The following is a 15,707-nucleotide window of genomic DNA, read 5'->3' on the forward strand; positions in this document are numbered from 1 at the left end:
TTTTTTTCCTCTCTAGCTACAACTGACCAAGAAATTAGTTTACTCTTTCATTCAATGTTAAGACCTACCATGTGCCAGGTAGAGAGGACAGGATGGTGCATAAGCTTTGCGATAGTCTAAAGAAAGGTTTTGGGGAGACAGATAATAAAGTAATATGGAAGTTAAAAGAAATAAAGATAGGCATCGTGGCCTCTCTGAGGAAATGTTTAATTTTAATCTGAGATCTGAAGGATGAGTGGGAGTTAAATGTTCTGTTTGCGGAGGCAGGGGTGGGGACAGGCAGAGAGAAAACTGTTTCAGGCAGGGCCACCAGCTTACATGAAGTCTGGAACAGAAAGAAGTTAGGATAAAAAGTTAAGTGGTGAACAGAAATGTACCCAGGGCAGAATTTTAGAGCTTGAAAAGAGTTTGTATTTTTTCCTAAGTGCAATAGAACACCCTCAGAAACTTTTATAAAAGACATAATCAGATTTATATTTGTCAACTCACTAAGATCCAGAATGAATAGGTTTTAGAAGCCAGCAAAGACTTTGGAAGAGATATATAGAGACAACTGGTTGGGAAACATACTATCCAGAATAAAGGGAACAGTGGGTAAGACTGGGGTGGTACAGGAAGGAAGGATTAATCCACTCAATAAATAAGGAAAAGCTCCAACTAGGTGTCAGCCATCCTATATATATTGAAGGGTCTAGTTTCAACAAGGGTCTATATTAAACAAGCAAAGATGACAAAATTTTAAAAACAGAACCTTTCCTAATGCTTCAAGAAAGGTTTCCCTTGAGGAAGTGCATTTGCACTAAGTTCTGAAAGCCAACTAGAAGCTAACTAAAGGGCACAATGGGGAATGGATGGGAATAAATTTTAAGGGAGGGAAAATTGCATTTACCAAGAAACTAAGGCAGTCAGTGTGGCAGAATGCAAAGAACAAAAGGGAGTGTTATTAAGATGAGGATGGAGAGGCTGGGTTGGGATGAGATCATGCAGATTAAGTATGGCCTTTATCCTAGCCAGGGGATGCCATAAAAGCGTTTGAAGCAGGGCATGTGATAAAACATCAAATTTATTGTAGGGACACAGAAGTGGATGTAGTGAAGTGAGTTACACCATGAATGCAGAAGAACTAGAGGATGCTGGGAGATGGATGACTTGGAAGCTGTGCAGAGTATGAAGCTTCTGCCCTGGACTTCTCAAACACATAGTTCTTGACACATAAGACCACATCATCTGACCAGAGGACATTTTCTTCTTTTACCACTAGGGTAAGAACAAAGTCATCTAAAAATTTTGTTACATGTTAAACTACTAACAATGGTCTCCCTTGGAAAATGGGACTGGAGAAGAGGATGGTAGAAAGAGGGGGGCATTCATTTTTTTTTTTACCATCAATCCTTCTATGTGATTTTTTACCACCAAAATATGAATATAAATGTAAGTTTAAAAAATAAATATAAAAATCCCATCAAATTATTTACAAATGTAAGCAGTAAAGAGCTAGGACTATCTTGCTTTATGCCATTTAGGAATGGATTTTGAGCTCTCAAGAGCCCATTCCCACCCATTCTGCTTCTCAGGATTAATTTACAATATAAGGTTGGAAGAATTAAGTGTGGGATCTACAGTAAATAGTTTTTAAAATTTTAAATTGTGATTAATATTTTCTCAATAAGATAAAAGGCTCACAATGATCAATAGTAAGAAAACAGAGACTAAACCAGGGTTCTTCCTCAGGTTATATATTAATGAGAAAGACCCAGAGAGGAAAAAACTAGTATTGACTTAGATGAGACAATGGAATCATAGAAAATGCTCACCCCAAACCACAAAAGGCAGAAGAGTGAAAGATAAAAATAGGAACCAAGAACAACAAACAGAAAACAGTAATAAAAATGGCAGATACTGATCCAATTACAATAATCACTTTGAATGTCAATGGTCAAAAAACCCAACCTAACTATATTTGTCTATAAGAAACCCACTTCAGATATAAAGACACAGACAGATTAAAAGTAAATGGATAGAGAAAAATATGCCATGATACCATTACTCAAAACAAAGTACAAATAGCTCTATTAATTTCAGACAGAGCTTAATACAAAGTAAGGAAAATTATCATTGACAAAGGAGAGCATTACATAATGATACAGGGGTCAATTTTCTAAGACATAGTAATTGTTAATGTGTATGTACCTAACAAGAGAACATCAAATTACACAAGGTAAAAACCAACAGAACTACAAGGAGAAATAGATTACTCCACTATCATAGCTGGAGGCCATTCAACACCCCTCTCTCAAAAACAACAAACCTAAAACAACAACAAAAAGCAAGGCTAGCAGGCAGAAAATCAGTAAAGACACAGTTAAATTCAGAGTCCAGAGTGCTCACCATTACACAATGGAACTGCCAAGACATAGTTAAATTCAACACCATCAATCTATAAACTAGTTCAACAATAATAGGACACATTTTTCTCAAGCTCTCATGGAACATTCACCAATATAGACCACATTCTGATCAATAAAATACATCTTAGGGGCGCCTGGGTGGCTCAGTTGGTTGAGCGTCTGACTTCAGCTCAGGTCATGATCTTACAGTTTGTGGGTTTGAGCCCCACATTCGGCTCTGTGCTGACAGCTTGGAGCCTGGAGCCTGCTTTGGATTCATTGTCTCCCTCTCTCTCTGCCCCTCCCCCACTCACACTCTGTCTACTCAAAAATAAACATTAAAAAAAAAAACCCACATCTTCGCAAACTTAAAAGAATTAAGAAAAACACGCATTTAAAAGAATAGAAATCAATATCTGCTCTCAAACCACAATGTCCACTGTGTAGTTTGAGCTAAATGTTAATGCAACTTGTCAAAATTTGTGTGATGCAACAAAAGCAGTGTTTAGAGGCAAATTATAGACAATGCATATATTAGAAAAGAAGAAAGATCTAAAAGCAATAATCTAAGTCTCAGGAAACTAGAAAAAGAAGAGCAAATTAAATCTAAAGTAAGCAGAAGAAAAGAAAGTGTAAGAATCAGAGCAGAAATCAATGAAATTTAAAACAGGAAATCAACAAAGAAAAGTTAGCAACACCAAAACCTGCTTCTATGAAAAAAATAAATAAAAATCAGTTAAGTGCCTAAACAGGCTAAGAAAAAAAACAGAGGACACAAATTACTAATATCAGAAATGAGACATCATTATAGATCCCATGGAAATTAAAAGGATAATAAAGGAAAACTATGAACAAGTCTGTGCCCACAAATTTGATAACCTAGAAGAAATGGACCAATTCCTTGAAAGACACAATCTGCCAAAACTCAAAAGAAGATGATCTGAATGACCTGTATCTATTAAGGAAAAGGAATCAATAATTAGCCTTCTGAAACACAAAGCACCATGCCCAGATGGCTTCACTGGTGAATTCTACCAACAAACATTTAAGCAAGAAATTATACCAATTCTCTACAATCTTTTACAAAGGACAGAAGCAGAAGGAACAATTTCTAACTCATTCTATGAGGCCAGCATTACCAAATACCCAAACCAGACAAAGACATTACAAGGAAACTACAGATCAAATCTCCCTTGAACACAGATGCAACAAAATATTAGCAAATCAAATTGAAAGAAGCATAAAAAGAATTATACACCACGATCAAGTGACAATTATCCCAGGTACAAGGCTGGTTTAGCATTCAAAACTCAATTCATGTAATCCACCACTTCAGCAGACTAAAAAAGAAAAACCATATTGATTATATCAATAATTGATCATATCAATAAATGGAGAAAAATCATATGACAAACTCCAATACCCATTCATGATAAAAACTCTCAGTAAACCAGAAGTAGAGAAGAACTTCCTCAACTTAATAAAGACTGTCTACAAAAAACCCTACAGCTAACATCACACTCAATGGTGACAAACTAGAAGCCTTCCCACTATCAGGTACAGAGCAAAGATGTTGCCTCTCATCACTTCTTCTCAATGTCATCCTGGAAATCCTTATTAATGCAGTAAGGCAAGAATAGGAAATAAAAAGTATAGATTGGGGAGGAAAACATAAAGAGATATTTAAAATAGCATTTAAGTATGAGAAACACTGTAAGTATTATGAGAAGGAGAAAGTATCAGAATTAACAGTTAAGAGTCTGATGTGGGTTTAGGGAAGGAGAAAGGAGACTGCCTTTCTTTTTTTTTTAAGTTCCCTTTGATACTATTTGATTTCAATTTGCATCTATTACTTCAACAATTTTTTGAAGAGCAAATGCAAAAGGAAAAATAATTTCAAGAACAGATGGAAATAATCATGGATATGTGTATAAAAAGCTTATTAAAAGAAAACACATCTCCGTGTTTTTAATGGCAAAAATGTCATAAATTACCAAAATGTTCAATAAAAGAGAACTCATTAAAAAACTATGGTACATCTACAATAAATATAATTGCAGCCTTTAAAATGTATAATTTTGAATGATAGAGCAAAGTGTTTATAACGTATAAACGGAGGGAAAAGACTGTAAAACAGTAAAGACACAAAACCAAAATAACCAAAAAAACAGTAAGTTCTTGGTGAGGAATATTCAACTTCTATTTTCCTTGTGTTTTTATATATTTTCCAAATCCACCAAGGGCATGTTGCTATTGTAGTAAGATAACACAAGTTTTAAACATACATACTCAAAATCTTGTTATGATTATTTCTGTGTGATGGAACCATGGATGATCATTATTTTCTGGTGATTTTTCATTCATTTGTTCATTCATTTGAATTGTCCGCTGGTGGTAAAAATGCTGTATGTTAAGCAAGATATTTTGGTTCTCTTTCTTTACACACAGGATAACTGCATTTCCCCACCTTATTTACCACTGGCCTGGGGTCATATGGCTGGGCTCCAGTAAATGGCAACAGGCAGAAATGGTGTACGCCCACTGGTCAGGCCCAGCCATAACCCTGCAGGATCTACCACTCTAACTCCTGTTCTTCCATGGGAAATTTGAGGAGTCAAAGCTGGAACTGTTACAAGATGGAGAAGTCTGGGTCCCTGGGAGCCTAGAGCCTGCCTGCCACAATGGAGTAGGATAAAAGCTTATAAACTCCTACTATCTGAAGCCATTCAGATGGTGGCTGTTACAAGCAGTTCATCTATCTTAATACAGCATTACTCTTATAGGTGGGAAAACAGAAACTAAAATACAAACCTTCAATAGCAGTTCATGATCTACTGAAGGAAGTCCTCAAGCTGGCATACAAGGTCCTCCATGACCTTGCAGTGCACTTCACATCTCCAATATCTCATTGTCTCTCCTGAATTCTTCCAAAGTTCCTGGGCCTGTTCTTCCCCATTACAGTACCAATCACAACTGTATTGTAATTAGGTAGCTATTCACCAGTTCCTTTCATTAGACTTGAGAGTCTCCTCTAAGCAGCAGTTGTTCCTCACAGATGTTATCTTTCATACTTAATGCTAGTGCATTACGGATGCACTAAAAGATGCCAGTAAGTTATCTGCTGAATGAATATATAATGTGCTCTTAAATGTTCATAGCTCCCTAAAAAACATGAAATTTTAGATCCTGGAAGGTAGGAAAAACAATTCTCATTTCATCAGAATATATTTTCTTCTAAAATAAATTCTCAATCTCTGCATATCTGACTAGCCAGCCTAAAGTTCCTACAGTACTACTGAAATAAAACTAAGAGCCAAAAATCAAATAGTATCTTTTTGGACTAGAACTGGTTCCTAGACCAGATCATTTACGGATTTTTGTGAAACTAAAAATTTTGACTTCCTAGATTCAGAATTGAAATTTTTTTCTTAGGGATTTACAGAGAAATTACTCTTAGATATTTAAAATGGTGATGGATTCTGAATTATTTCCGATAGGAAGTAACCTTGGAAATAGAAGAGAATCACCTCTGTAACTCGAAATGCTCCATTTGTGAGGAAGGGAAGCATTCACAGAAAAGCAGTATATTTTATGCTTCTTAGAAGCTTTAGGTTTAATAATAGCCCCTCCATTAACTACAAAAGCATTAGTTTAAAATGTACTACACAGCATCGCTCAAGGTTGAGTCTTAGACGTTACTTCAATAGTACCCACAAAGAATGTACCTTAGTTAGTTTAAAAGTTTGTTTTTATTTTTTAAAAATCTGTATTTTTACCCACTATATGTAGCGAACTGAATTTTTAAGAGATACTTTCTTCTTTTACATAGATTATCTTAAGATATAAAGAACCAAATTACTCTTTGGTTTTGTTATAGGGGAAAAACAACACACAGTCTTTTAGTCAAACAACTTTGTGATATTTATATTCCATTGCACAGATATGGGTTATACAAATTAGTAACACAAGTTATTTCTTAAATTCCAAACATTTTCTAAAATATTATTACAGCAGATGTCTAGGATATTAAAACATCAAGGTGGAAATCATACTCTAAATAGTTAAATATGACACTGAAAATACTGCACATTTTAATTAGAGGAAAATTAAAATGTGTGCTCAAATGCTCTAACAAACTAAGTAGCAGGGCAGCTAACAACTACTAATAAGTCACTGTGGTCCATTCTTACGTATGCATATATATGATTTTTCTTTAGATAACCCCTCCTCTGGAAAATGCATAATTCAAACGTAAAAATCTGGATAAATGATTTAAAGAAATTTAAATTCTTCCTAACACATAAGATCTATGGTGTATTATTATCTATGACTTCATACAACTACTAATTCAAGATAAAAGACAGACACCACACTTGGAAAGAAGAAAAGATTTTTTTAAAGTAATGGTTTTAATTGAATTAATGAGATGAAAAGATAGTGAAGCCCTGTTTGCTACTTACATGAAAGAAGATCTTAAAAAATAATCACTGCACAAAATACAAAGGGTGGGGTTATGATGCAATATTAAATTTTTCTCCCATGTTTTTCTTGACTGTTCAAGGACAAATTACAGTTTCCACAGCAAATTTGTTTTCAAAATGCCGAATTGTAACACAATTGCTGACTTCACGTTTCTGAATACCTGTTTGGAGGGAAAAGTTTTTAAATTTCTGGTTCTTTACTAATTCATATTAACCTTCATAGTTATTATTTACATATACAGAAATATTATACTCTATATTCCATGAACTTCTATGGTTTGATTTTTTAACACTGGAGAAAATAATCTGCCTCTCTTGTCTGAACTAAGTATCTTCACAGATCTTATTAACAATGATAATGGCGCATATAAATTTATGACTTTGTAGTGGAAATGTTCTATATCTTGACTGTGGTGGTGATTTGTTGAAACTCAGAAGTGCACACTAAAGAGGGTATATTTCATTATATGTGTAAGTCTGGCTTTTTAAAAAAAATATCAGCTAGAAAGATAATTTTAAAATGTAAGAAATCAAGCAGGTTTCAGGTGACTCATCATCCAAGGTGAGAGAACATTATTAAAGTGCTAACAAAAAGCCAGGAAAGCACTTTTACTAGGTGCCACAATTCCAAAGAAATCACAGCACAGTGATTCAAGTGGCACTTCTTACTTTCTACAGCTTTGTCACATGTACTTTCATTTTATTTTTACAAAGATCTTGAAAGGAAAGGGGGAGATACTGTCACTCTTGTTTTTCAGGTTAAAAAAAAAAAAGGCTAAATGATTTGGCAAAGCCACATTACTTCTGTCAATGCTCTTAATTCTTTAGCCAAATTCCCTCTAACTAAACTGACTATGATTATCTTCAACGTGATCCAAAAGGCAAACTCTCTGTTTAGAATCCAGATCCCTGAGCACACACCTAAAGAGCTCCTCTAGAGACCTTCTGGATAAAAACTCTCACACAATGTGACTGAACCAAAGTGGCGGGATGGAAGGCTGGACTGGGTGACTACATGGAACGTGAGCTGACAACATCTCAAGGTACTGACATTTCACATTCACCTACTCTATCTGAGAAGAGTGAATTTAGAATTTAGGTGATTCTCTGGGAATTTAGAAATACTATATAGTGATACAATATAGTTTTACTTTCTCACTCGTGGAAGCATATGATAACAATATCAGCCTACCTCTAAATCTAGGTTCAACACAACGAAGTAAAACAAACTTTGCTGCAAGCACTTTAACAGTAAAAAGTATTACCTTTGATGGTTTCTCTGCGTTGCAGTTTGTAAGTTTCCTTGTCATGGCACAGTCGGTAAATAAAGAAACCCAGGTGATCAACGTTTTCAATGCGATCAGTGATAACCATGTGTTCGTGAATCAGATATGACTGAGGCAAATAGGTTCCAGCCTACATTTGGAAAATAAATTCTGTGAATACCTCAAAACATACATTGAACAGATGAGGAAATGTGTGCAACAGAGGTTGGCAAACTACTTCCCCCCATCTGTTTTTACAAATAAAGTTTTATTGCAGTACAATCATGCCTATTTGCTTACATATTGTCTATGAGTTGAATAGTTTGCAACACAGATCGTACTTCCTAAAAGTCTATTACTGATTATCTGGCCCATTAGGAAAACAAAGATATAATTTAAGAAATTATATTTTATTTCAAAATATAAAAAGGAAAAAACACAAAACCACACATCTTAATTCCTCTTTATAAAATTCTTGGCTGTATTTCCAGTAAGATGGGCACTTACAGGGTTAATATCTCAACCATGAATTCTAAGATAACAGCATTATTAATAAGAAATATCTGAACATTTTATACCTTTATATTAATAAGTAACTCCAGTAGGTTTCTGGGTGGCATAACAATGGAAGTATTCAATGGAATCACATAGCACTTATCCAGATTAAGATCTAAATAGGCTGTGAGTTTCTGGAAAGAAAAAGATAAATTTTCATTAGATTAATATTTGTAACATAGCAACTGATTTTTAAGAATAATTTGTACATTAAAATGGGTTGGCTTTAGAATGTGTAAATCACTTGCATTTCAACAAATGAAGTATTTGGTGGGATAGGAACAGAAGGTAGTATTGAAAGAGGAAAAATTATCACTACTAGTAAACAAAATTCTTATTAGGGGTTTGTTTCTATAAGTGATTAACAAAAAACTATTAAAATTAATAGCCTTATCATCTGATTATGAGATATAATCAGTTTCCTCACATGTAGTAAACCCCAATGCCCTCCAAGGTATCCATCCATTACATGTAAGAATTAACTTCTGTCCTATGCATCTAGAATAGTACTAGTTACTACCATCCTTAGAGAAACTGAAATAACAGTCAATTAAATGGTTTTCCGTGTTCTTGTGGTTCAGATGAGACTGTGGTTGAGAAGGATTATCTCATGGGATGGTTTTGAGGATTAACAGGAGTTCAATTAAATCATGTATACACTTTGATTTCTACGAGCTCAGTGTTAGTTATTATTTACTATTTGCTTTGGATAGGCTTATTACCTTGAAGATATGTAATTTCTCAAACTACTTTATAAACACTTATCAGTTGTATTTATTAGGCATGAAATATTTGCAAAGCTCAATTCAGTGACACGCCTGAATGTTCAAACTGGCAAACTATACAGAGATGCAAAATCCACAGATAATAGGTAAACTTCCAAATTTTTTAAGAAAACAAAAAATTCTTGGGACAAAAATTATTGGGGGAATATAACTATTAACTAGATATTAAATAATACCATATTACCATGTTCACTTTCTTAGAGGTAATAAATGACATGGTTATGTAGATGTTATGTACAAGAGACAAGAGCTCAAGTATCTAGGGGTCAAGTGTCAAATGTGAGAAAAGAAATTAAGAAAATGTGATAAAATTTTGGAAATAGGTGGAGGATCTGGGATAGTCACTGTATTCTCACTTCACCTTTTTTGTATTGCATAACAATATTCAAAACTAGGGGGAAATGTAAAATGAGAACTTAAAAATAGATTAATAAAATGATACAGAACTAAGATTACTAATATTTGAAAATGCTACACAGAAACGGGAGCGTGAATCACCTCTTATCTAAGAAAATGAGAGCACGTAAGAAATAGCAATTTACTAGCAAAGGAGAAGCAGCCATAAGGTGGGCTTTAAGGTAAACACAGCCAAGGGAAGAAAAGTTAACATGGAAGAAGGCCAAGTCCATTGAGGGTCAGCTTCAGATAAATCCATCAAATGTTAGGGCATTTTGTAGGGAAGAAGAAACCCAAGCCCATTTTCTTTTTAAGTAAAAAGTAAACTCTAAATAGAATAAATCAGAAAATACTGAAATTAAAACTGCAAAAAGCATAAATTAAAGAACATGCATTCTTTTTACAGTTCTAGACACCTGACTCACCTTGTTAAAATCATGAACAATGTTGGCAGGATCACTATCTGCAAATTCTGGGACAGGCACACTGATGAATTCAACCTCATCTTCCTCAAAGATCTTAATGTTTTCCTCAATTGTCTGGTAGCGAGCAGCCGGGGCATCTGCAGAAGGCTCGTTTAAGATGACATCATCTTTGATATACTTTATTCCACAGTAGTACACGTCATCTGGCTATAGAGAGTTTAAACACTATTTCAGCAATTCAGAGGGAGATAGGTTTTTAAATGTAAGCATTACTTAAGCTGCCACCGCTTACCTAAATAGCATTTTGCTTGCAAACTCTTACTTTTAGATGACAAGTCAGACAGTTTAATTACACAGTTAACACATTCTTTAAGACAGGGATTTGAAGTATTGTAAAAAAAATTGTTTCAGAAGGAGAAAAGCAGCTGATTTTTCCTTTACTTTTTATAGTCGACAAAAATAGAATATAAAAGCAATTATTCATCTGGTGACAATTAAATTTGAAGAAACACATAGGCCTACTTCTACCTGTAGGCATTATTTTTATAAAAGAATATATTCAGAAATGAATGTTTTTTTTCTGAAATATACTTTTAAAACTTTTTGATATGATTCACTGACTAAATGATTTTTCTTTTAGACAAAAAAAGGAGTCGTTTTTCTGTAATTTTTACAGGAATACAAGTAGTTGTGATTTTTCTTAAAATGTATTACAATGAAGTGGAAAATAACAGGCAGCCTAACAGATTACAGAAATCACTATAAAGACTGTTTTTTAAAAAATCTACATAAAGACTAGGTAGGAGCATGTAACAAGCAATACATTAAGGCAAAAAAATATCTCTGGACAGGTAATTGCAAAATGTTTTCTTCTACATCAAATATAATTCTTTTTTTTTTTTTTTTTCAACGTTTATTTATTTTTGGGACAGAGAGAGAGAGACAGAGCATGAATGGGGGAGGGGCAGAGAGAGAGGGAGACACAGAATCGGAAACAGGCTCCAGGCTCTGAGCCATCAGCCCAGAGCCTGACGCGGGGCTCGAACTCCCGGACTGCGAGATCGTGACCTGGCTGAAGTCGGACGCTTAACCGACTGCGCCACCCAGGCGCCCCTCAAATATAATTCTTGTAAAAAAAAAAAAACAGGCATTGAAAAAGATGACTAGTATTTCAATAATGTCTATCAACATGCAATTTTCTTGAAAATTACAGAAAATGAACATGAAATGTATACATACTATGGCAGAATGTTTCATTATTTTAATAAAATCTATTTACCAACAGTTTCTCCAAATTTTAAAATGTTAGAAAATATAAACCTATGAAATTATTGCCAAGAGAAATAGATCACAAAACACAGATCATAAATCATGAGTATCATGAGAAGAAAAATCTCATGTCTTAACCCACTAGGATTACTATTAAACACTCTCAAGTCATAAAACAACATTCATCCTAAATTACTTCAACATCACTGCTGAAGTCACGCAATTCTTAAAGAGAAACCAAAAACTGGGAAAGAGTCAGAGAGATGTGGTGCCAGTGAATTCAGTGCCCAGAAGCAAAGGCTACTGTAGGGGAGTCCAAAGTGAGTATCAAGTTATAGTCTATCAACAAGACAACATGTGATGTTGTCTGATGTATTTACTCAATTGGCAATTAATAACATTATATCTTAACCACTAATTATAGTAGGAAAATGAAGGTTAGTCAATTTTGAAAAATCATCCAATAATCTATACTCTTTAGTCAGCAACATTTCAAAACAACACTATTCTGCTTTTAGTGACTTTCCAAAAGGCTCAGCAAACTTACGTTCAGATTTTTACACACAACTCTAAAGTAGGACCACCACTCTGGCTAAAGGCCACAGACAAAAAGGGCAGGCTTAGAACAAATTTGGGCCAATTTTCTTATACATGTGAAGGAAAGACAAAAAAGTCCTTAGCATTTTCCACTTACTTGAAGTGCAAAATATTTGTACAGGTATGCTCCTCCTAGAATGACACCTGCAAGCATAAATGCTAGTCCAAAGCACATGCACCAACACCAGGCTCTTCTTTGGCCAACTGGTACCACTTCATCTGGGTCCTAAAATATGAGAAAGACCAAAAATGGTCAGTATCATATATCCAGTGAGAATCATAGAAAGGTCAGGATCAAAAGAAGTCTAAAAAGGATTATCATTTTATAAACCAAGATATAAAGACTCCGTTCTCTAATCAAAATCAACCCAGGAATTATTAGGTTGTGGTGCCAGAAGTCACCACAATGCCACTCAAGCTGAGCCATCAGTCTCTTGGGAGGGTTTTTATTCTAATTCTCAACACCTCTGCTACTCATACCTCTAAAACAATAACATAGTCTATAATTTCTATTGTCTGTGCACAACTTTTGGTGATTAAAATATCTTCTAACATTTAAAAATTCAGGAAAGGCTACAACACAACTTCGTCATGAAGTATTATGGTACTGAGCCTTCAGTGTATATTACATTATACTATAACTTCGGTGTATATTACATTATACTATAAAATTATGTATTAGCCTGCTACAGATGGCTAATAGTTCACACCAGGTATAAAGGCAATCCTAACAATACACAAGAAAAAGTAACAGGAAAATAAGGGACAGAACAAATAGTATGAAACAAATTCTTTAAACAACTGGAGTCTTAAAAAATAAGACAAACTTATCCATAAATAATCCCATAATTCCACTGCTCTACCCTAAAAAACATCCCCGTTTGACAAATGTTTTCATTTTTAAGATAGAAGCAGTAGAGGGGCGCCTGGGTGGCGCAGTCGGTTAAGCGTCCGACTTCAGCCAGGTCACGATCTCGCGGTCCGTGAGTTCGAGCCCCGCGTCGGGCTCTGGGCTGATGGCTCAGAGCCTGGAGCCTGTTTCCGATTCTGTGTCTCCCTCTCTCTCTGCCCCTCCCCTGTTCATGCTCTGTCTCTCTCTGTCCCAAAAATAAATAATAAACGTTGAAAAAAAATTAAAAAAAAAAAAAAGATAGAAAGCAGTAGAAAAATGAGGAAAGATTCAACAGAGAAAAACTTACAAAGGTAAGAGACATACAATTAGTTAGAATTTTTATTTTGATCCACTCAAGGAAATAATTTAGCCTTAGAACGCCATCTGGGGTCACAATATCCAGTCCTTTAAATACTCCCTTTGCCCTTCTAACTCAGTTCCACTACTCTGTCACTACAGATTTACAGCTAATTTCTGATTTGTACCTAGGTTAATGTCAAAAAGGTGACAAACGAGATTAGTTGCTAGTGTTATCTAACTCATGGCTCAAGACACATAGTACAGACAAAAAAAGAAAAGCTCCAATTGACTGGAAACCAACATAATAAAAGATGTTCTAGTTAGTAGTATGTATGTACAGCCACTCAAGTACATGACTGATCTTTACTTGGAAAACTGAATATAGGATGGCTTAAGGGAGAAAGTAGACTTGACCCACACCTCTGCAGATAAATACAGGGAATATAAATAAAAAGGAAGAAAAACTATATGAACAATACTAGATATGGTTGAAGCAAGAATACAACCAAGAAAGAATGAAAGTCAAGGTTATGTTTTCAATGCTAAGATGAGAAATTTCAACCTGACACTACTGAGAAAAAGCCCAGTCCCAGACGTCCCAGTCAACCAAGAACAATTTAGAGCCAGATAGTGTGTGCCTAAGTTAACTGAGGTTTTAAACAGAATTTAACAATATAGAACAAATGCCTTATAACTTAAAGATTGGATCAAACACTGTGAGAGCGTTACGCTTTGCTGTAGTAGGTAAACTTGTCCAAGTACTGTACAAATACTTAACACAAGTGCACTACAAAATAGTGTGTAAAAAGAATAAGCCTAGAGTAATTTATCAAATCATGGAAGATATTCCATCTGTGAACGGAAAGCTTTAAGAATTGCACAGAGTCATAAGGTATTACAAAACTTGAATGATAAAGTCTAGTATTTTGCTTGAGCCCCTGTCTGATATAAATATGTAAGGAGACAATAAACAGTTCCTAGCATAATTAATTTTAGGGTGGAAGCAGGGTGGGGGGGATGAAAATGACAGATGGCAACAGTCATTTCCAAACATTTGGTATCAGCTGCTGAGACAGTCAAATGTGCGTACAACATCCACCCTGCTTGGCAGACTCCCTTCTCTAGTAGCACATAAATGAATACCCAAAGAGCATGGGCTGACACTTGTAAAAGAATATGCAGCCCCAAATGTCAAGTTGATGACAAATTTCTAGGCCTTTTGATATATCATTTTTAACTGGTCAGCAAACAATAATTTTAAGAAATTATAAATGTCTACTAGATGCCAAGAACTGTACTAGGCACTGGTGTAAATAACCTCTGCCAAGAAAGAGATCATTCAGATCAGCCTGGAAAATAAATATACAAAAAGAACATAAACATGATATGGGTTCTAACAGAAAAATGGAGAACACAGAAAAAGGGATGCTAGTGTTTGGAGTAGAGCTCCCAGAGGAGATAATACTAGAGTGGAATGTTGAAGGACAAATGCTCATTACCCACGTGGAAGACAGCGTTAAAGGGCATTATATTTAGGGCAAAGAATGAATAAAATCATGGAGCCAGAATGCACAGCATCTCCAAAGACCACATGTGGTATGGCTGAGTGTCCAACATGGTGGGGAAGGTACAAGAACTAAGAATGGAGGACCACCTGGGTGGCTCAGTTGGTTAAATGTCCAACTTTGGCTCAGGTCATAATCTCATCACTCATGAGTTTGAGCCACATGTTGGACTCTGTGCTGACAGCTTAGCACGGAGCCTGGAGCCTGCTTCAGATTCTATGTCTCCTTCTCTCTCTGCCCCTCCCTCACTCATGCTCTCTCTCTCTCTCAAAAATAAATAAACATTAAAAAAAAAATTTTTTTTTTTAATCAGAAACTAAGGGTCTTTGGCCAAATCATAGATCCATGTCCATGCACCACAGTCATGTACTTCCTAGAAGAGTTATCAGATCTTCAAAGTCCATCTAATCTTTTTTTTTTCCTTTTATTTCTAGTGATCATTTTCTACCCTGCATTAGAATAATTCATATACAGATCTTCTCTCTCCCTACTAGGCTATAAGGTTCTTGTGAGTATCCATTCATATTCATTTTGCATCACTGGTAGCTCCAAGCCAAGTTTAGTACTTGGTTGGCACTCAACAAATATTTGATGAGTGAATGAAATTTAGATTTGTTTTTAAAGCTTGGTTATTTACTTTTCTAATGACCCATAAGAGTTACATCAGCAGCCAGCATGATAATGAAGGGTGGGGGCAACATAAGAATTCATGACACATAACAGAGTGTGGCTATTTAGCAAAGAAAAGCAGCCTTAAGTACTTAGCCCAGTTCAACATTTATTAGGGACC

General features: G+C 35.1%; 1 protein-coding gene across 1 annotated transcript in view; it reads right to left on the reverse strand.

The window, feature by feature from the left end:
• Window positions 1-6,117: 6,117 nt before the first annotated feature.
• ITM2B (integral membrane protein 2B) overlaps window positions 6,118-15,707 on the reverse strand; it is a 29,074-nt gene continuing 19,484 nt past the window's right edge. The window contains exons 2-6 of the mRNA XM_045476131.1: window positions 12,258-12,386; window positions 10,295-10,501; window positions 8,712-8,822; window positions 8,134-8,284; window positions 6,118-7,029 (exon numbers count right to left, since the gene is read on the reverse strand). Coding sequence (XP_045332087.1) covers window positions 6,944-7,029; window positions 8,134-8,284; window positions 8,712-8,822; window positions 10,295-10,501; window positions 12,258-12,386 — 684 coding nt within the window. The 3' untranslated portion in view covers window positions 6,118-6,943. The remainder of the gene's footprint in view (window positions 7,030-8,133; window positions 8,285-8,711; window positions 8,823-10,294; window positions 10,502-12,257; window positions 12,387-15,707) is intronic.

The sequence above is a fragment of the Leopardus geoffroyi genome, chromosome A1 (genome assembly GCF_018350155.1).
Source record: "Leopardus geoffroyi isolate Oge1 chromosome A1, O.geoffroyi_Oge1_pat1.0, whole genome shotgun sequence".
Classification (NCBI taxonomy): Eukaryota; Metazoa; Chordata; class Mammalia; order Carnivora; family Felidae; genus Leopardus; species Leopardus geoffroyi.